This window comes from Colias philodice, chromosome 17 (genome assembly GCF_061535455.1).
Source record: "Colias philodice isolate Cphi_HAF_F1 chromosome 17, ilColPhil1 Martin Lab GWU primary, whole genome shotgun sequence".
Taxonomy (NCBI): Eukaryota; Metazoa; Arthropoda; class Insecta; order Lepidoptera; family Pieridae; genus Colias; species Colias philodice.
Window position 1 is genome coordinate 884,832 of NC_143102.1, and position 20,839 is coordinate 905,670.

General features: G+C 31.6%; 1 protein-coding gene and 2 long non-coding RNA genes across 4 annotated transcripts in view; 1 reads left to right on the forward strand and 2 right to left on the reverse strand.

Moving 5' to 3' along the window:
• The window catches only part of LOC149480801 (uncharacterized), a 40,424-nt gene extending 32,732 nt beyond the window's left edge, over positions 1 to 7,692 (forward strand). Inside the window, exons 3-9 of one of the 2 annotated variants that reach the window (XM_089706019.1) lie at positions 2,478 to 2,638; positions 3,816 to 3,918; positions 4,175 to 4,363; positions 4,687 to 4,851; positions 5,086 to 5,216; positions 6,454 to 6,660; positions 6,954 to 7,692. In XM_089706019.1, the coding sequence (XP_089562145.1) occupies positions 2,478 to 2,638; positions 3,816 to 3,918; positions 4,175 to 4,363; positions 4,687 to 4,851; positions 5,086 to 5,216; positions 6,454 to 6,660; positions 6,954 to 7,160 (1,163 nt within the window). In that variant the 3' untranslated portion in view covers positions 7,161 to 7,692. The remainder of the gene's footprint in view (positions 1 to 2,477; positions 2,639 to 3,815; positions 3,919 to 4,174; positions 4,364 to 4,686; positions 4,852 to 5,085; positions 5,217 to 6,453; positions 6,661 to 6,953) is intronic. The other variant, XM_089706020.1, reaches the window with a different exon arrangement.
• On the reverse strand, positions 5,735 to 6,225 carry LOC149480802 (uncharacterized). The gene is made up of 2 exons (XR_016316950.1): positions 5,948 to 6,225; positions 5,735 to 5,837 (listed from the first exon to the last, which is right to left on the reverse strand). It is a non-coding gene; the product is annotated as an uncharacterized LOC149480802 (long non-coding RNA).
• A 479-nt stretch (positions 7,693 to 8,171) lies between the features above and the next one.
• On the reverse strand, positions 8,172 to 8,807 carry LOC149480803 (uncharacterized). Its single transcript, XR_016316951.1, has 2 exons — positions 8,700 to 8,807; positions 8,172 to 8,454 (listed from the first exon to the last, which is right to left on the reverse strand). It is a non-coding gene; the product is annotated as an uncharacterized LOC149480803 (long non-coding RNA).
• Between the last annotated feature and the right edge of the window lie 12,032 nt (positions 8,808 to 20,839).

The following is a 20,839-nucleotide window of genomic DNA, read 5'->3' on the forward strand; positions in this document are numbered from 1 at the left end:
AATCATCGGTAATTCATGATAATTACTATTTAAAAGTCGAGAACCTTCAATTGTGAAGTGAAGTAATTGCTGATGAATAAATTTTATGATATTTGTCAGGCTAGTATTTGTAGAAATATAAATAACAACGATAATCACAGGTTGGTCATTCGTATTAACACATCGAACCAAGGCGATGTCACCAATTTGTGAAACCTCATCGGAAATTTGTGATAATATAGTTGGTGAAATATTTTGAATTGGTGTTACATTGTTCAGTGTATCTGTAGATGAATGATATACAGCTACTCCACCAGCAGTTGAGTTGGGTCGTTTGTATTGGGTAACGCAATAAAAATTTTCAATAAGAATTTGTTCGTCATTTTTCATCCAAGTTTCGGAAAATAACAGCAATGTGGACCTTTTTAATACTTTATCATTCAGATCAGAAACATGAGCACGTAAACTTTGGCAGTTGAAGGAAAATAGTGTAATGTTACTCTCATTTACAAGGTTATATAATTCTTCCTGTTGTGTTATTAGGCGAGAATTTGAAAGTCTTTCAAATTCACACTGTAAATCAACTATTCCCCCTGGACGCTTTCTTCCATGATAAAATTTGTTGTCATCGGTGTTTGAGACAATGAACAATCCATTTATATCAGTTACTCGTGATAATGCTACATATAACAGCTGCTGACTGTGACTTTTATTGTATTCATAAACGATTTGATCAAAAGTACCACCTTGAGACTTATGTATTGTAAGCGCACAAGCAGATACTAATGGAAAGTGATTTCTCTTTGCAAATATTGTCTTATTTCTATTCATTGGTACAGATGACGATAAAATTACTTCGTAAAATTGGGACTGCTGTTCTACTAATGTTTAGAGTTTGAATATGATGGGCAGCTTTTTTCCTAATTTTCTCTCCTATCTTACCAGGAAACTCAAGTCCTAAGCGTATGATGTTATCACTGTCATCACGTTCAATATACACTAACTTTCCAACACAACCGTTGGCTAAGCCATCAGATACATCAATATTGGTTGTAATAATGTAAAATTTGTTAAGAACTAATGTGATTTCATAAGGCGATCCTCCTGTATCAATAACTGACATTTTATGAAATTGTTGGCGTACATATGCTTCTTGTTCAACTGAATGACAACCTATATACATATCTGTTGCTATGGATACTACTTTGTCTTCAGCAATATTTAAAATAGATTGATTATAAATTTTTAATTTACTTATTTTAAAAGTAATAAATAAACAAGTATATTTAGAGATTTTCAAAAAATTTTGCAATTTAAAATAATGTTTTTAAAACTGTTGAATTTTTCATTCACTTTGCTATTCACAATTGATCCGTTTGAAAATTTGAAAATAAATAATCCTAATTGATTATGATATTTGCCACTAGCTGGCGTATAAGTCAAGAAGCGTGTAGTATATGACTATATGACATATACTTACAACCAATCAGAATTATTATTTTTAAATGGCGGAAACTACACAGACTATAGTAAGCGTTACTTCCGTCAGAAAAAAAATCTGAGTTACTCCCTAGTCGCGCCTAAAGAAGTTTTACTTCAAAAATAATAATTATATATGCTTTTGCTCTCAGGAACAACTATTTATAACAAGTTGAAGCAGATGTTGCTGCCTTACAACTTTCTCAGAGCAATACCACAATTATAAATGTTTCTTGTTTTACTCAATACACACAATTTATAGTGTAGAAATGTTACTTTGGAATTGAATTAATATAAAAGATTGTATTTTTCAAGATTTTATTTCACAACACCTTTCAGTTATTCATTAATTCTACAGTTTACTTCAAACCTAAAAGTGTACGTATCTACGTATGTTACGCTTTATACCAAAACGGATGAACGCATTTTGATCAATTTTAACACGATGATAGATTAGACCTTCAAGGCTATTTTAAAGCGAAAATAAAATTGAATAGGCTTGAAGTATAGGATATAAATTTATATGCGTAAGGGAACTCATGAGATAACAAGAAGCAATTGGGAATTGAATGGTCGCCATGCATAATATAACTGAATAAGAAAAATAACGTCATTATAAAGAAAAAATGCCTCTGTCATACCGTGGAAGCTAGGAGGAAAGTCCTGAGTAATTTGTTTAGTGCACGAAGGAATTGGACAAAAGATTATTTATAGTCTTTGCAATTTATTCTCTACTGACTTCCGAAAATAAGATAAATTCGATGTGATTCGAACGATTTAGAAAGAAAGAAACATTTGATTTCACAGTTTTTTCTTTTTGAAATAAATTTCATTTTAAATTTTACAGTATTAAACAGAATTTACTTATATCTATTTCTAAATATTTTAATACATTTCTTTTATCCGAAATAAAACCGCCTGTATATCGCTGTAGCCGAAATCAGCAAGGAGCGATTATTAGTTCAACTTAGTCTGTCTTCACTTATTTTAGGTTCTAATAACTTTTCCTTACATTCCAGTTGAGGTGACCTGCGGGGGGACAATCCAGAACAACCTCACGTACTTCATGTCTCCTGGGTTTCCAGACCTCTGGATGGGAGACCAGGACTGCAGCATTCAGATCGAGAAGACACATGCTGGCATCATGCAGCTGAAGATTGATTTCTTCCACTTTTCTATTGTATGTTTGACAATCTCTAATATAATTGATTTACCTGGGTATTGGCAAAAAATTACGAGTAAATACAAAAATTTTTGGTAGTCCAAAAGACATCAGTGTTTTTCATGAAATAAATAAGAGCTCGATTAAATAACGTTTAAAATTAAGAAAATCAAATAGACGTAGTCCTTTTGTCCAAATTTCACATAATCTCGATTCCATGCAGCCAACTGAGCAGAATATATGCGGTGTATAACTATGCTTTACATTAAAACTTATAAAACAAATACAATTTTCATCTTAAACTATTTAAAATCTCAATTTAGCTTTGTCATATTCTGGGTCATTAACCACTGTGCCAATGGGGCTATCATGTCAAGATTGTATTTACAGTATAAGAGGCATCTTCAAATTTATGAAATTTGTTTCAAGTAAGTCTACGTTCGAGTGCCGACTCCACAAAGTTAGATTATAATTTTTTCTAAGTAGGTACTTAAAAATTATTCAAAGTTTCTAAAACATTATGAATTGATGATCACTTAGCAACACATTTCTTTGATGTTTTGTGACTAATGAAGAATATTCTATGTATTAATTTTACCATCAAAGCAAACATTTAAATCTTCGTAATCATTTTCATCTAAAACCTTTTAATTTATTTGAGCAATCCAAGAAAAACAGTTTTATAAAGCGTTAAAAACGATTAAAAATATATGTACATATATATTTTACGTTTTTAACTTTAAAATATTTATATTAATTACTGGATCTTGGGTTTTATCTCTGAAAGTACAAGTTACGAAAAATAATTTGTAAAATACTCTCTAATTTATAAAAAGGAATTAAAGAAGATAATAATTGTATCAAGGAAGCCTGTGTAAGATCGTTGAAAATGTTCTTTATTATCTGTAACTTAAAAGAATCGTAATCTGAATACAGGAGAAATAGCATAATAGATTTTTCAGAGATAAGTAAATATTTCTACAATATTTTTGTTCAAAAATATGTTGCCGGAAATCATTGTCATCTTATAAATGACTGAGATTAGGCTTACCGTAATTAATGGGGATCATATAGCTGAATGACACTATGTATAATTTTTAGGTACCTCTTATAATTATGGAACTTCATTATGTTACCGTGTTACCTTTTTGTAATAATTCTTTCTCTTAAATGAATTGATGTTGTTTTATTTCAGGGTCAGCCAAACAGACGAACTGGTGCATGCGATGAAGACGCGATGATAGTTGGCGAAGGAGCAAATAACTTCACTGTTTGCGGACAGAATCACAAGCAGCATGGTGAGTTAGTTTCAACTCGTCCAATCTTCTTCGTCTAGAATTCTAGATCCAAGTTTGGAACCTACTGAATATGTTTGTTGCATGTCTTTATGATTAGGTATCTACGTAATAGACTTTATTACATATCTGCTTTAATTTTCGGATTTTTCTTAGTTTCAGAACACATACCATTGATCAGCTTGTTATGAAATATCGATACGTACTAATTAAATATATTTTTGAAAAAAACAGTTATAATTAATCCTATATTCCACAGTATACTACACATTACCTAGTTCACAAGAAACAAGGGAAGCTGGTGAGCTACCGTACTCTAAAACGACTCCGCTAGTGTTCAGGATGCGAGGTAGCGAGGTCCCGCGGCTCTGGCTGATCCGGGTCGCCCAGATGCCGCTAGCGCACTCTGCACCGCACAATTGCTTGCAGTACTTCACTGAGACTAATGGTAATTTATGATTTAATAGTAGATATTGTAAGCTAAGATATATCAAGCTTTTAGAGGATTGTGTAGACTGTAGGGTGTTTTGTCATTGAATTAAACAACATTAAAATAAATATAGTAATAAATTGTAGTGTTAAAGTAGTAAAAATGTAAGGAGTGTGTATTTCTACTTTTTACAAAATATTTGAATTAGTGTCAACGATACTCGATATTCATGATATTAAAGGCTTTATTTTACTGCATTATCTGAACATGACAAACATTGAAACAATCAAAAGAATATAATTTACTAAAAGTTGCTAAACAACTTACTTGTTTTTTTTCAGGAACGATAAAGACATTCAACTTTGCATCAAACGGTCGTCACTTAGCCAGTCAGGACTATAGAGCTTGTATAAGGAGGAACATCGGGGCCTGCTCGATACGATACTCGCCATGCGATAGTCGATCGTTTCGGATAGGCCCTGGTGGAGTCGATAATGGACAACCGAGTAAGAAATTTTTTTAACAATACGCTAAATATTATTTCTTACATTTAAATTAAGATTCATATAATAAGCTATAATCAGAATTGTGACTGCCTGTAATAACAGAACTGACTAACGAAGAAGTAGCTATTATCAGTACTTTTCTTTAAAATATGTGCAAAGTTTATAAAGTTTCATTCAATTAACGTCTTTGTTATTACTTAGATAACGTTTCAAATTAAATGAATAATATTACAGATGATCCTGCAGTGAATGATGAGGTAATGCCAGTTAACGATCTAGTTCAAGAAGAAGAGGGATCGGGAGCAGAGCCTCAGATTATAATGGATTCACCTTCGTCTACGCCCGCACCTAGTCTTATGAACAAAGTAAGAATATTCAATGATTATTATTTGACTGAATTATTTGTTGTTGTTAAATGTTTTGAACTATTAAAATATTAAATGTTTATGCGTTACTGTAACCTATTCCATTTAAATCTAATAGTATTCTTTATTTTATTATTTACTGATATGTGCTTTACCCTGTATAGGTAAACCAGAATCTGATGGCAATTAGGGAAATCAAAATTTTGAGTGTGCAACCCTAGGGAAAATTGACTGAACGATCTTGATACTGCTTATTTTTTATTTTGTCCTCAATATCATTACTCACATTACATAAGTGGACAATACTGTACTTAATAATGAGATATCCACTTAATATTATGTAGGTACATACTTACATGTATAATATACAATTATACAAATTACTTTTATACAGGTAATACATATTATTATTTACACATACCTATATTTGTATTTTCATTACCAGTATGCCATGTGAAAATATCGATATAATGATAATGTAGATCAAAACTGATTATAATTTTTTATAAAATAAAATAAAAATAAAATAAAATTATGTTTATTTTCGTAAGTATTAACAGACACACATTATAAAATTGACTTGGACAGCTTGGACTTGACGAATAGCCGTATTGGAAACTCCTGTAATAAGTTTTCATAAAATTATATTCTAATCAACAAACAATATTATAGTTACCTACATATAATATATTTTTTTATTTATAGTATCAAAACGGGTAAGTCCAATTTACCAATAAAATCTTCAAAATTGAAAATTGTGATGTGTTTGACCCTTCTTCATCGAATGTTTTTCTATACACATTATAAACAACACCTCTTGCTTGTGATCGCAGCGGCTTTTTCGACATTTTCGAAGATTTTTTAGACAAAATCCTAAAAATTATTCATCAACTGCAAAAAATACAAATAATTTGACATCCAATTTGATAGTTGTCAAATAAGTTGCCACATAAAAATCTTTTATTTCTTAAATATAAATATGCCATCAGATTCTGGTAGACCTATAACTTCGATGATGCATTATACAATAAATGCCCGTCTATTTTTAACCAACTTATAATAACTTATATTATAATAGAATCCCAACAATTATTTATTCACTGCTACCTTTTCTTGACTATCTACCTAATGTAAAAAAATATTTTTTCTATATCCGTATCAAATAAACACTACTGGTCCCAAAACAGGTCCCTCTATCACCCCTGTAGTTAGACTAACCATTAACCCACTAATTTAGATATGGAGTCTGATCTGGCCATCTTGGATGTGGGGGCAGAGTCGCACGTGGGGCTGGGGGCACTGGTCGCCGTACGCGCAGAACTATGGGGACGATGTGTCACCGTACTACGGGTATGGCGACTACGGTGCACGCCTGCGCGGGTACGGCCGGCTGAAGTGCACGGATAGGGTCACTATATCGTGCGAGAATGAATATTTTGTTGGGGTGAGTTTTAGTTATACATATATGTATTATATTTTTGTAATAGATGTTAAGTTAAAATATATACCGTTAAGAAAATGAAGAAAAGAGAAGTTACCAGTCTTTCGAAACGTATTGAAGAATATACGTTCTGTTTGAAGAATGAAGATTTTTTAATAGACATACTAGATTCCATCAATCAATTATCTTTAATAAATCAAATATATTTATAAGCCCATCTATAAATTTTTAGTCATGATCTGTCTGAGAATACAAATTTCGAACGCATCTTTTCAATCACAATTACAATATTTCAGAGTTCAATGTTCACTCCTGGAGTGTGCGATCCTCACCACTGTGGCAGTTCCTTCTGCCCCGGAGTACGTTTCGAAGACTGTCACGTAGACTCCGGCATCACTCCCTTTGCTGTATCAGTACATTTCGGACCACCTACCGTTAAGGAAAACCCTGAAGACAACATTGGGATGTGCCTACGATATTCACAAGTACCCTGCAATTCATAAGTAGGATTTTAATGACGTGACTAAATAATATGATTCGATCTCGATAAAATTCAAGATTGATTGCCAATTTGTTGTATAAAATTTTGTACTAAATTTTATATAAACTTGATATTCTGAACACGACAGCTTAGCTGAATGAAATTATAATAAAATGAGTGAGGAAATTGAAAAGAGAAGCTACAACCAAATTTACATAAGGCGTGGAAGATATGAGTTCGTAAAATAATCTTCTAATATTGTAATGTAGTTTCCTTTTACCAAAGTATGAGCTGAAGGAATCGAATTGTTTGCTAAATATAATATAGTTTGTAAGCAAAACAACTGACAATAAATTGCTTACGAAATATTTTACGAATTATAGTCACTTTTAAATAAATAAGAAATATTTTGTAGGAATTAGCGATTCTCTTTTAGACTGCTTTTGATAGTATTTTGTTTCGTGATTTCTCTAAGAACAGAGGCACATTTTTGTGGAAATATGTTTATTTACAAATGTCATGGTCATGGATATAGCTGCTACATTTGAGAACACTTGTAAGGTCAGCCGAGGCAAGTGTGACATAAATTTAAATGGTACAAATTATTTTTTTAAATATTTCGTTACCGTAATAGTCCTATGCCGATATTTTAATTTTAATACATTAATTATTCATTTGTTCAATATTTTAACAATGATTTGTAATGTTCCTAGAAGTTTTGTGTGACATGCGTAAGCAAAAAGAAAGGAAGGTTGGAGATTGACACACTTACCCCAGGAATGGGGCAAGTGTAACAGATAGCATTTTTATTTGTTCCTCTGGTTATTGTTGCTGGTCTCTTACTGAAATAATGAGATATTAAATATTATGTCAACTTAATTTATAATCTAATTCAATAACACGATAGTCTATTCTTGCTTGCAACAGATTTATATTCTAGAAGGGGTAAGTGTGACAGATTTTTCGAGGACTAGTGATGTGACAGTATGTTACACTTCCCCCGGGAAGGTTTAAGCATAATAAAACGTAAATATGTACTTATTAGTTAAATATTATATTTAATTAAAAAAAGTAACTATTACAATTGAAGCCATTTTCTTCTCAAAATCCTCTGAAAAAACTGTTGGTCTCCCATGAGATTTCGATTTTACACCACGAACACCATTTACGTGTGAAATTATAGTTGCTCTAGGAACATTGTAAACTCTGGATGCTTTCAAAGCTGTCATATGCTGCTCCCGTACTGCTTTGACTGCTTCGCGTAGAGTTTCTTGAGAGTATTTATCAGTAGCTTTTCTTTTATAGTATCGTACCATCTAAAACAAAAAAAATGCTTCAATTTTACTTTTAAAAAAATCGTTGTATAAATATATGCTGTCCCATCACTATCATGGTATCCTCATACAAAAGGGCTGGGGTAAGTGTGACTGTGTCACACTTTCCCATGTTAGGTTAGCGGGTGAGGTAAGTGTGACATTGCACATATGTCAAAGAATATCAGAAATTTGGGCACAGAAACATATAAAACTTCAAATACAAATCGTAATACTTTGTCGCTTACCTTTAACTCCTTAAAACAACACTCCAAAACACCAAAAATCACTAAACGCGACGTCCCAGATATCACGGACTTCAATCATAATTCGCTTTGTTTTTCAAAATGGCGTATGTCGGTAAACAGTTGAGTATTTGCTGTGTGTCGATACAAAAATTAATGATGAATAAGTTCTTCTAACGTACGTTAGATGGCGTTAAAACAAATAAACGTGTTTAGGGCGCGTAATTTGAATTTGTTACACTAGCCCCACTGTCACACTTGCCTCGGTTGACGATATATAAAAATATTATAAGAAATTATTTATTGAAAATAATTAAGCTATTTATTTGTATATAGTAAATTTTAATTGTTTATAGAATATTGAAAGTGTATTTATTTTGTGTAAAATTATAATATAAAATACCAAGAAGCATTTTTGTTTTATTTGTGAGCCCTCTCTAATATTAGAAACCCTATTATAATAGATAATGTTTATATAAGGACTAGCTTTCCGCCCGCGTTAAAACCCGTTAAACCCGTAAAGCGTAAAAACCCGTTCCCGTAGGATTTCCGGGATAAAACCTATCCCATATCCTTTCTCGGGTATCAAAATATCTCCATGCCAAATTTCATGAAAATTGGTTCAGTAGTTTAGGCGTGATTGAGTAACAGACAGACAGAGTTACTTTCGCATTTATAATATTAATTATTAGTATGGATGTATATCATTATTATTCAAGTTACGATCTCAAATCTGTCAAAATAGTTCTTTCATTGAGTCATTATATAACTTTGTTTATTATAAAAGCGCCAGAGTAAGTAACCTAGATACCATTTAAAATGATTGAACCAATCTAAAACCGTGACACCTTTAAATGCTAATATAAATTCTGTATATAATTGTATACCTAACTATATGCCATTCTATGAACATTTTGTTCACTCCATTAAGCAGGGAATATATCAGTCGATTACCAGGTAAAGTATGTCAACGATGTCATGGAAGGGTGCGTGGGGAATATTCAGAATATATTTCTTGTTTGACTTTAAGGGGCTTAGAAGAGCTAAACGAGGCAAAACTCGAGTTTTATAATGCTTTAAAGTATATGATTAACTGTAGTAAAAAATCTCAGACAAATATATGATATTCTTCAGGATATATACTAGTTAGATATCGTGCTGAAAACACAATACAACTTATTTTACTCGATAGAAAAAAATCACAAAGGTACCTCTAAAAAAATCTTTTGATACTTAAAAACCATACTAAACTACATGCAATCATTCTGTTTTTACGGCAAATAATTCTACAAGCAACATACTAAAAAAACTTCGTTTTATTTTTTTAGTCCAATCAATAGATTTCGTGTAAATCGCAAATTCTTATTCCCAAACCAAAAACGTACGCATGTGTGCGTGAACCGCCTGTGTACCGACACTACCGGCCGAGGCCTGTTAACCACTAACCGTCGTCGATTGTGTTAATGTGTGCGCGAGTCACTCAATTTCAGCTAGCTCTTGTAATCCCCCATATATTTGAAATCAAAGACTTATGGATTTTGTTTCTTGAACGCTGTCTGCCTGTGAACACGCTCGCAAGTTGAAACTTCGGGACAAATGTGTTTAAATTGCGTTAATATTCCGTTAAAAGTTTTAAATTTGTATTAACTATTACTTGATTGTATTTAAATCACTATCTTTTTATCTTGCGGGGTCTTCTCTGTAGACTGCTTTCCGAACCTGCAAACAATTTCTATGTAATAAGACAACAAAATAAAAACCTACCTAAAAATTATGTTTTATTCTTCTTTTTATGAGATAAATATATGTAGATATATCTTAAAACCGAAAAGCGCTTCTAAGAAGTCTAGTCGAATAAATAAATGTTTGGAACAAGTAAACGGTGTCACGGAAATGCGTAGGGAAATATTTAGATTGTAAAAGTACGAGATAGGAGGCGGAGTTACATTGCCTTTGGCGTGTGACATCTATGCTAATGTTATGAAGAACTTAACTCATGTTTGAGAATTTCTTCCGAGTTTAAATGTAGGGAATAATCTTATGATCAGCTAGTCGATGTATGTTAATACTTTGTTAGACTGTTCTTTCAGGGATATTGAAGACAACTTATTTTCTTCGATTTCGTTGTAGAATCTAAATATTATTATCTTTAACTAGCTGTGCCCCGGGGTTTTACTCGCAGTGCTCCGCTCCTGTCGGTCTTAGCGTGATGATATACAGCCTATTATTAGCCTTCCTCAATAAATGGGCTATCTAAAACCGAAAGAATTTTTCAAATCGGACCAGTAAGTAGTTCCTGAGATTAGCGCGTTCAAACAAACAAACTCTTCAGCTTCATAATATTAGTTAATAATATGAAAAGCTTAAGTAATAGATCCTACATAAGTGGAACCAAGAAAATATATTTCAATTTACCTGCACTAGATAACAAGTGAAATACTACACACAAACATTCATACATTCGAAACACATTTTACCTGAACAAAACATTTTGAAAACTCCAAACAAATAATTGGCAGACATTTTGTTAGAATTTATCGCGAAATTGTTTCCCTAATGACACATAAATGTTATGAGCTTATGAATTAGAAGTGAAAGAACGTATATAGGTATTGTAAATTCAGTCGAATTCAAGTGAAATAGTCCGAGGTCTGACTTGCAAATTGATTTATTAATATGTTTTGGAAATTCTATTTTATCAAAAATGAAGTTACACATTCTATTTCACTATGAATACCAAAATATATACGTTAAATATAAACAATAAACGAATTATACTAAAAATAATAAAAGTAGGAACGATATTCAATATCTTAACGATAATATCACGTATGTTTAGTAGAAAATGAGTCGATTTTGTACCTCTTATCATGGAATTTGTTATAAAACACTTCACAAGTTACAGACCTTTAAAAGTGCCTCTTCAATACGAGCGGCAAGATTGAGCGGCTACTTGATATATCGAAAAGTTTCATGGAGATATAATTTAGTATTATTTAGAAAAAGTTTCAAAATAAGTCTAACAATATTCTACGTTTTACGTTGTATTGATTGAACACACAAATTAAAATTTACAAGTATATAAAAATAGCATTAAGAACATTTTTTTTCTAGTAAAGCCACCCAAAACACAACTGTAAATATAACAGACTTTTTTTCATTTTTGATGGATCAATGCAATGAATTTTTTTTACAAGTCCCTGTACTATAAAAGACGCGAAAATAAAGTGTGTTTATTCCGTTGGTTTATTCGCTAACATTACGTCAAACGTGTTCCCATTTTATGCACGTTAGTCGAGCTAATTTATTTTAGTTTTATTTATACTATTCAGAGCTACGAGAGGCTTTCAACATTTAAAATAAATCGCTGTTTAATTTAAACTTCAATCCAGTAATGTGAAACACGTGCTGTGCATGATTATTTTATGTAATCTTGTTTAGATGAATAATTCTTGTAATTGCAATTTAATTTTGATTAAATAGAAATGCTAAAGATGCCTCGTTTACCATAATTATTATGGGGCTTACGTCCTTCCTCTTGTAGGATAGGTACATTTTACAGTAGTTTTGAGTACTTTTCTAGAAATAATTAATAAATGACGCTACTGATAAATCACTATACTAGACCTAATTTTATAGAAGATTAGACCACCTATAAAACCTTGTACATATAACAGAAACGATAAGAAATTCATGACGATAGTAAATCAATATTTCTAAGCCAGCAGCTTCGACATAAGCCCAAATATAATTCAAGATTAGAGTAAATAATTTGTATTAGAGATTCATGACCCATTCCAATGATAAAGCACGCTATAGTGCATTATATTGTACTAGTAGCTGTGCCGCGCGGTTTCACCCGCATTGCTCCGCTCCTGTTGGTCTTACCGTTCAGACCAGCCCCCCTAGACAAGTGGCTTTCTATTAGCGTAAAGTTTAATAGAATAGATTATGAATGTATGAGATTGACGTAATCAATCGTCGTCGTCGTCGTAATCAAACGTCAATCTCATACATTCATAATCTATTCTATTAAACTTTACGCTAATAGAAAGCCACTTGTGACTTGTCTAGGGGGGCTGTAGTTCCTGAGATTAGTGCGTTCAAACAAACAAACAAACAAACTCTTCAGCTTTATAATATTAGTATGTATAGATAAATATATCTATGAATATGCGTTGAATAATTTAGGATGGATATTTCAAATACAGTAATTTATGTTACACGTACACAATGGTTACTTCGTAGTTATAAAAGTTATTGGTGAAGTAAAGATTTGTTCCATAAAGTGATCTATAAGTAAAAGTGATCTAAAAGTATTTATTTGTTATGCCAATGTCTGCTCCTCTGCCTTCATCCATGGCGGAAAGTAACTTGGCACTTATGTGCTTGGCCCCTGTGCTTGGTACGTAAGGGTAAAGCTTTCCTACAAAATATACTTAACCTCTCAATATAAATATTCATTCAACGTACATATTCTTAAAATAAATGATTATCGTATCAAGAACATCTTTTTGTAATCGGTTAAAATACAATTAATTCCCTAGTCAATTAAGAGTATATCAAACGAATTTTTCCCAAAACCGTTTCTGTCCTCAGTAAATACAAACAATAAAAATGTTGATTAAAATTATAAAGTACGGCAATTAGCGCAAAGCCGGCTTTTCATTATTCCCAACAAAAATCCCGAATACTCCCGGGATTAACGCGTTCCCGGGTTCGAGTCTCGTGTAGCGTGTTACAAGTGACGTCATTATGTTTAATTAGGTTTATTTGGGCATTTTTACATGAAGATTATAATTTGAGGTTTATTATATCATTATTTTTATGTTTTTTGTTTAAGTCGGTGGTGCGAACGTTAGGCTACGTAACTTGGTTATAATAAAATGTATTATAGTGTATAATATTGTGTATGTTTTAGCACAAATATTACAATATGCAACAATGTTTTTACAAGAGGTCTTCAAATAGTGTAGTTTCTATAGCAAAAACTATTTGGATGACTTTTCTAAATGGCTACATATAAAATGTCCAATAATACTTACCTATTAGGTTTCCTTGTCAACAAATAACTAAATAGTTATTACTTGTACTTACTATTTTCTATAGTTATGCATTCTAGTTAGAATAACAGGGGGCTAAACACCTGGTCAGAATAAATAATTTTTCACTATTTTAAGTTCCTTTTGTTTCATTCAAGATACTCTTTAAATAATTGTATAGCAATTCAATTTTTCACACACTACATCCCTTGTTAACACGTTAATCAGTGTAAAAGAATAAGGGACGTCTCCGTGACGTCACGGCATCGTGATTACAGTTTAATAATGCAAGCAGACGAGAACGTTCCACTATGAGTGCGGCCATGACACTAGCGACAGAATAGTCGGGTAAATTTCCATACTGAGTAAAGATTTTCGTCTTCTTCAATCATATTGGGTTTAAATGCAAAGTGCGATGATCAAATTTGAAATATCAATTGTCTTTTTTGCTTTAGTAAATTCAGGATAATAAAAGTGGAACATGTAAAAACATACCAATTGCAAAAATCCACTTCATAGTTACCAAAATACAACAGATCTATTAAATTACAAATATTAATACAAGATAGCTTTATTTTCTTTTATACATTTATACATATATACACGACAAATTCATCACACACTCTGATATTATAATTCACTTTAAGACGCTTCAAAATTACAACACATACTTCACACTAGCATAACATTTGAATTAAACTTAATGGGAACATAAAAACTACCCTCCCAACTGATGACTTTTGAGTCAATAAAGGGACTTTAATCTTGTGATGGTAGGAATTAATTTCTGAAATACTTATAAAATACCATTTAAACCAAATACATTTTCAAGTTATCCAAAATTATTTTTATATAATATTTTAACATAGTCACAATGTTTCCTGGCCATACCTAACAACGTGCCCCGTCTCACAGAATTACTCGAACTTTGCTAGGAGGGACGGGATATCTTAGACGACATATTTTGCTGAAAGGAAGCATTATAATTGTATGCAAATACTAGCGGACAGACCTCCATTCGCTTCAGTTAGATTACCATTATAATATGTTGACCTACTGTGAACCTACTGCAGTTCAATAGTAAAGCGAGGGTAATAGAGATCAAGGTATAACTGGTTAATAATTTGTGAAAACGTGATGAAACGTTCTAAGTTATCAAATGGGATAATATCGACATCATTATACTAAACTTTTTCGTAATAACATTCGATAAACAAATAATAAGTTGTGTAATAAGTAATATAAATGGTCAATTACCTCACAAACATTATTTCCTCGATTTTTATACAAATTTTACATTACTTAGTATTAAAAAGTTGAAACCTGCAAAGGTGAATGGATCGAATAAAAGTGAGCAATTTGCTAGCGCTTCTGCAAATAATAAAAATCCGAAGGTTTTATGGATGAATAATCGTTAACACTGAAACTGCTGACCCGCTTTGTCTGAAAATTAGTAAGCAAATAAATTATAACCTGGAATAACATAATATAATATATGTACAACAGAAGTATACCATATATACATAATAATATAATATTGGTATATTAGGATTATTTTACGCCTGCCACTAATTGACAAGCAAAGTGTCTGTATGTCTAATAAGTGTCAAATACATCTGTATTTCAACATTATTAATAATATAATAATCAATTTGCAAGCAGTTTACACTGCTATTCGTTTATGTAACTAGTGTTTTATGTATATTAGCAAAGGTATTTTCTCCATGTGTTGCCATAGTCATAATATTTTGTGCTTAAAATCTGTTGACTGTTGTTAAATGGGACAGCGTATTTTTCTTGAATATTTTCTGGTAAATTCAGGATATCGTCGGTGCTTTGAGGTCGATATTTGTCGTAGGAATAGATAAGATGGACAAAGGTTTAACTTGCTCAGCTTCTTATAAAAATATTTCTAATAGGGACGTTGGAACTCAAATCTCAATTTAATAGTATGATTGATGATGATGACACAAGTACGGATTCGAAGGTTATGTTTAATATTATAATGCCTAAAATGGAAAACAGATATAAGTATTATATTATGGATAGTAAACTTACACGCGAAAACCACTAAACGGATTTCGATGGTATTTGGCAGTGTATCTTATGTACCGGAATAACACATAAATTATATGAAAAAATATGTGCGTGTACTAGTGTACACACGTAAGAAGTGAAACTTCTTTATGACGTTATTTTTCAAAAAATAATTTAGGTACTATATGCAACTTTACAGAAATACGTCAAATCACGCGTGGTAATTAGGGATAAGAAAAAATGTTGCACTAAATTTTTTTCCAACCCCGATAAAGAAGTTTCACTTCAAAGTGTTTTCCCCTCAAGTTCATCAGCGGATGAAACCGCGCATAACAACTAGTATAATAACAATATTCAACCAAAACACATGTAATTCCAATACAATCGTGCAAAAGCAATAACCGCTAAAATACATTAATATTCACGATTAATTCTTGATTCAATGTTTGCTTTTGAAAGGACATTACCATTTCATTGGAATAAATCCCAGTATTAAATATTGTATCTGCGGAAATGACGAGCGAAGTGATTTTAATTTATTATTCAAATGCAACTGTAAAAATTTCTGGTTGATCAAACGCGCTTTGGGAATTGCGAAGTAATTTATCAGCTGACTGTACAATAGAAGAGGTTAAAAAATATCGTATCTGTGGAATATGAAAAAATATAAAATCTTTTATAGGAAATAGTGATGTTCTGTTTGTAATGATAAATACGAGTAGTGGATTTTTTATTAGAAATACATTCAGGCGAAAGTTTATTGCATGATAGATACGTAAAACAAAATTTACTCTGATTACTTACAATTTTCTAATTATAATTACTTATTATAAATCTCAATTTTGAAAAAATATAATCACTTATGAAGCAACATCTGAACCTGTAATAAAAACCTTACCTACAGACTGCGAAGTACCCTGGTTTTGCGAGTGTCAATAGGCATAAAAATTATATCACCGTACCCATGCTTGTTTGCCTGGTCTGCAATAAAAAACATTTATTTAATTAACAAGGATAAGCCTCGCTTCCCCAAACAACAGCATTAATTATACAAGCCCATTAATATGCAAAATAAACGTAAAGTTGCAGCAAAATTCAGCACTGCATAAAAAGATGGGGCACACGAGCGGGTCGGAAATTAAAAAGGTTTTATAGTGTGTGCCAGCTTTATCTGTTATATAAATGAAAATTTAAATTTATTTGAGATCCCCGTACGATGGCGTTGCCATGTTGCTGGGTAAAATAATGTGGTTACTTATTCTTCAGTTATTTCTTTTTTTCTTTACTTGGTGCAAACAGAGGATTTCTGCAAGGTGAGATACTCCAACATCTTAAGATAAATGGTTACTTCATCTTGAAGTAGATAGTAAATAAAATACAGTGAAACATTTTTACTTTGTGTATTATTCATCGTTTATCTTTCTTAAATCAGAATCGATATAGCTGCAGTTCAAAATCAAAAAGTTGCGTTGTATATTATAATTGCATTCAATATATATGTAATAAAATTTATCATTATTTATTTATGTTATATAGGTATTGATGTGTATTTCATTAATTTGTAAATGTTAATATTTTATAAATACAAACACTCATTTATTTATTTAAATTTTTCTACTTTGTTTTATTTTATATTATTTTATGTTATATAACTAAATTTTATTATTAGGGACACTTTAGACTTACGCGTCTGTTGTCTGGTTGGGCCCTGAAAACCAGCGCTATGCCAACCATACCGGTGCGGCATAGCATACGCTGAGTGGCCTTACCCTTCAGGTCACCAGTCGCCACACAAATATGTATTAGATTTTTAGCTTTTAAGTTTTTTTTATCTTGTTATTTTCTATAGTGTTTAAGAGTGCTTTTGTTATTGTTTTTTTTATGTGGTGGTGGTACTTTGGTGATGCTAATACCTAAATGTATTTTATTCTTTATTCTTTTTTATTCTAAGGGCTCTGAATAATAGCAAAATTGTTTCATAACTCATGTTTGGATACAATCTTACATATTTAGAGAAAATAATTTCTATGTTTAGCAACGGTCCAGTTATCCACCAGACCAATAACGTTTTGAAGCAGTCAAGATACGTCTCGTTTGAACATTCATAATCAACTCACTGCATGCGTGACATTCCTAGGACCGCCCTTTTTGACAGAAAACATCACTAATAATTCCCTTATAATTAAAGTTTAAACAAAATTAATCCAACAATGCTCTTCCGGAACTACAATGCATTGAAAATACAGGTAAATTAGCTTGGAGAAATTTTTGCATATGTAGTGGTGTGTATATTACTCAGATCTTAGAGCGCGTTTCCACTATATCGTTCTGGCCTATACAAAAATGTTTCGATATCCTAACATTACTATTTAACTTTATACTTATTCCTAGCAACACTTTTGTTTTCAATAAAAACAAGTTTTTATTTGAAAGAAAATGGTTTTGACTTTATAAAAAAAAATATATCATTCAATTTTACGTCCTTGAGCAAACGACAAGGCGACTACCGTGAAACAATAAAATATCGTGTCCATAATAATTTGTTTCATAATTAATATTTGACCATAATAATTACGAAACAAAACAAATAAATAAATCGTCACTTGATAGTGGAAAGTGGAAACACGCACAAAACCAGAATAAACCAGTTTACGCTGTCCGCAGGTGCCACGTGCAGTCGTTTGGTAGCGTTAGAACATAAAGCACATTTCATTCAAAAATTATAATTATTATGTACGTAGTTTAATTGATAAATTTTGTATTTGTTGATTGTTGTTATTATTTGTTATTATTGTTATAATATTTGTTGAAGTGAATTACATGTCCCGCAGCCGGAGGCCCCAAATGAAAACTCAGATGTACTTAAAAACTACATTTAATAGCTAAAATGAGACTTTTACACCCATGTCTGCACGATGCAGACCGGAGTTAAAGAATGAATTTATACAGTTTAATAATTATAAAGACGTAAGCTTGGATGCTATAAGGGAAATCGCATCCACATTCTATTCCCGTGCGAACGGCGTATTCAGCAGTTTTGTATGAAGGCAGGGCCATAACTAGTGTTTAATTTGTGTGTAAGTGTTGTAACTTTATATTGTTAATTCAATATGGCTCCAGTGTTAAAACATGGTCGAGGCAAGCCTTTGACTTCTCAAACTAAAGAATTAAACTTTAAATGTCGTTTCTTTTTCAGGTTAGTAAATTTTTCATTTTAGTAACATTGTTAATGTAAAAGTTATATGTATGTTAAATGTGCAAATATTAAAATAAAGTCTCATCTTTTTCAGAGGAGAAACACATATAGTTTAATTTAAAATCCCTTATATATACAGGGTTACTTGTAAAACACCGGCAACCTCGCAGGACAAGATAGCTAACATCATAAGTAACAACATTTCGACTTTTGATAATTTGTTAGATTTTATTTTCATACAAAAATAAATATTCATTTAATTTTCCGTCTGAATATTATAAACTCTACGCCTCCCAAAAATTACGTAAACAAAAAGCGAACGAGAGGGGGAAGGGGGCGTCGCGTCGTCCATCCGATAATTAATAGAACATAGACTTACAAATGTAAGGAGAGTACAATAAAAGTTTAAAAAATCATTTAAAAATAATTTATTGCGTTATGCCAAAAGTCGTAGAACAAATGTTGTTATTTATGATGTTAGCTATCTTGTCCTGCGAGGTTGCTGGTGTTTTACAAGTAACCCTGTATAAAATAAAAACTAAAAATAAAATGTTGTTTTATTTTATTGGCTGACCATACACTACTACAAACGCAAAAATTTCTCCAAGCTAATTTACCTGTAATACATTAAGCCGTGTATCAAGTGAGATTCGTGTATTGATTGTCATCACAAGCTTTGAACTACTAATGGATTGGGAAAATGGATTACTTTTTGCGTCCAATTTAAATGGTTTTAACAAAGGTTTCACTGATGTTTTTATTTAACGAGGATTGGTTAAAAATAAAATTTAAAGGTGCGTTTTGTTGGAATAGGCTTTGACGTTTTAGTGTTTTAATTGCGTTTAAAGCATTATACATTTTGATTCATGAGTGGTTTTGCAGTATGAACCGTGATTATGTTAGGGGAAAAATGTGGGTTTGAATCCTTTCTGATAATCTTGTTATGTTTAGTGTTTGCTTATTATGTCTGAGCTTCAAATTAAAGCATAACTGTAGGGTAATTGGCAACATAGCTTGAATAGTAGTTGAAACTTAAATTACTTGTTGATTATACAGTTCAATATAAAACACGAGACGATCCTTTCTACGAAATGCATTTTTCAGGCTTTTTTATTGTAAAACAAATAACTGTTTACACCAAATAAGCTTCTTCTTAAATAAGCTTACAGAAACATAATCTTTAGCGATACATTGTGACATTATATGTGGCTTAAGCGTGCCTAAGTCGATGTGTACGTGTGTGTGTGTGTGTGATATGAATATTTACAAACATTCATAAAACAATAATACAAAACAAGCCTATTCTGAAAGCTTTTAGCCTTTGATCTGTTAATTGACATGTTATCTTGAGGTTGGTTTACGATAAATCTCGTAAATGAGATGTGTGATAAGATTACGTATTAGTGGGAAGGAACTTATATTGGTAATGAGAAAGTTCGGATATTAAATCAGGCGAAATAGTGGATTATAATTTGAAAACCCTGCTTTTTATATTAAACTACCATAGCTCCGCTCCTATTGGTCTTATCGTGATGATATATCGGATTAGTAGTTCCCGAGATTAGCGCGTTCAAACAAAAAAACAAACAAACTTAACTAGCCATATAATATTAATAAAATATAATAAAATATAGATTCAGAAGTTTATTAAAGTCTTTGTTTCTTATATGTTAGTGTTATTATGTAAGAAATGACGTTTGAAAGAGCTTTCAAATTCTATGTATTTACTCTCTTGTAAAATGTACGTCGTACGTCTTGATATTTCACAAATAATGAGTCATAAATAAGAAATAAACACCAGAATAGGTCTGCGAGAATATTGCACTTGTTTAAGTATTCAGTGACGACACCATTTTAGAGTCAAAGGG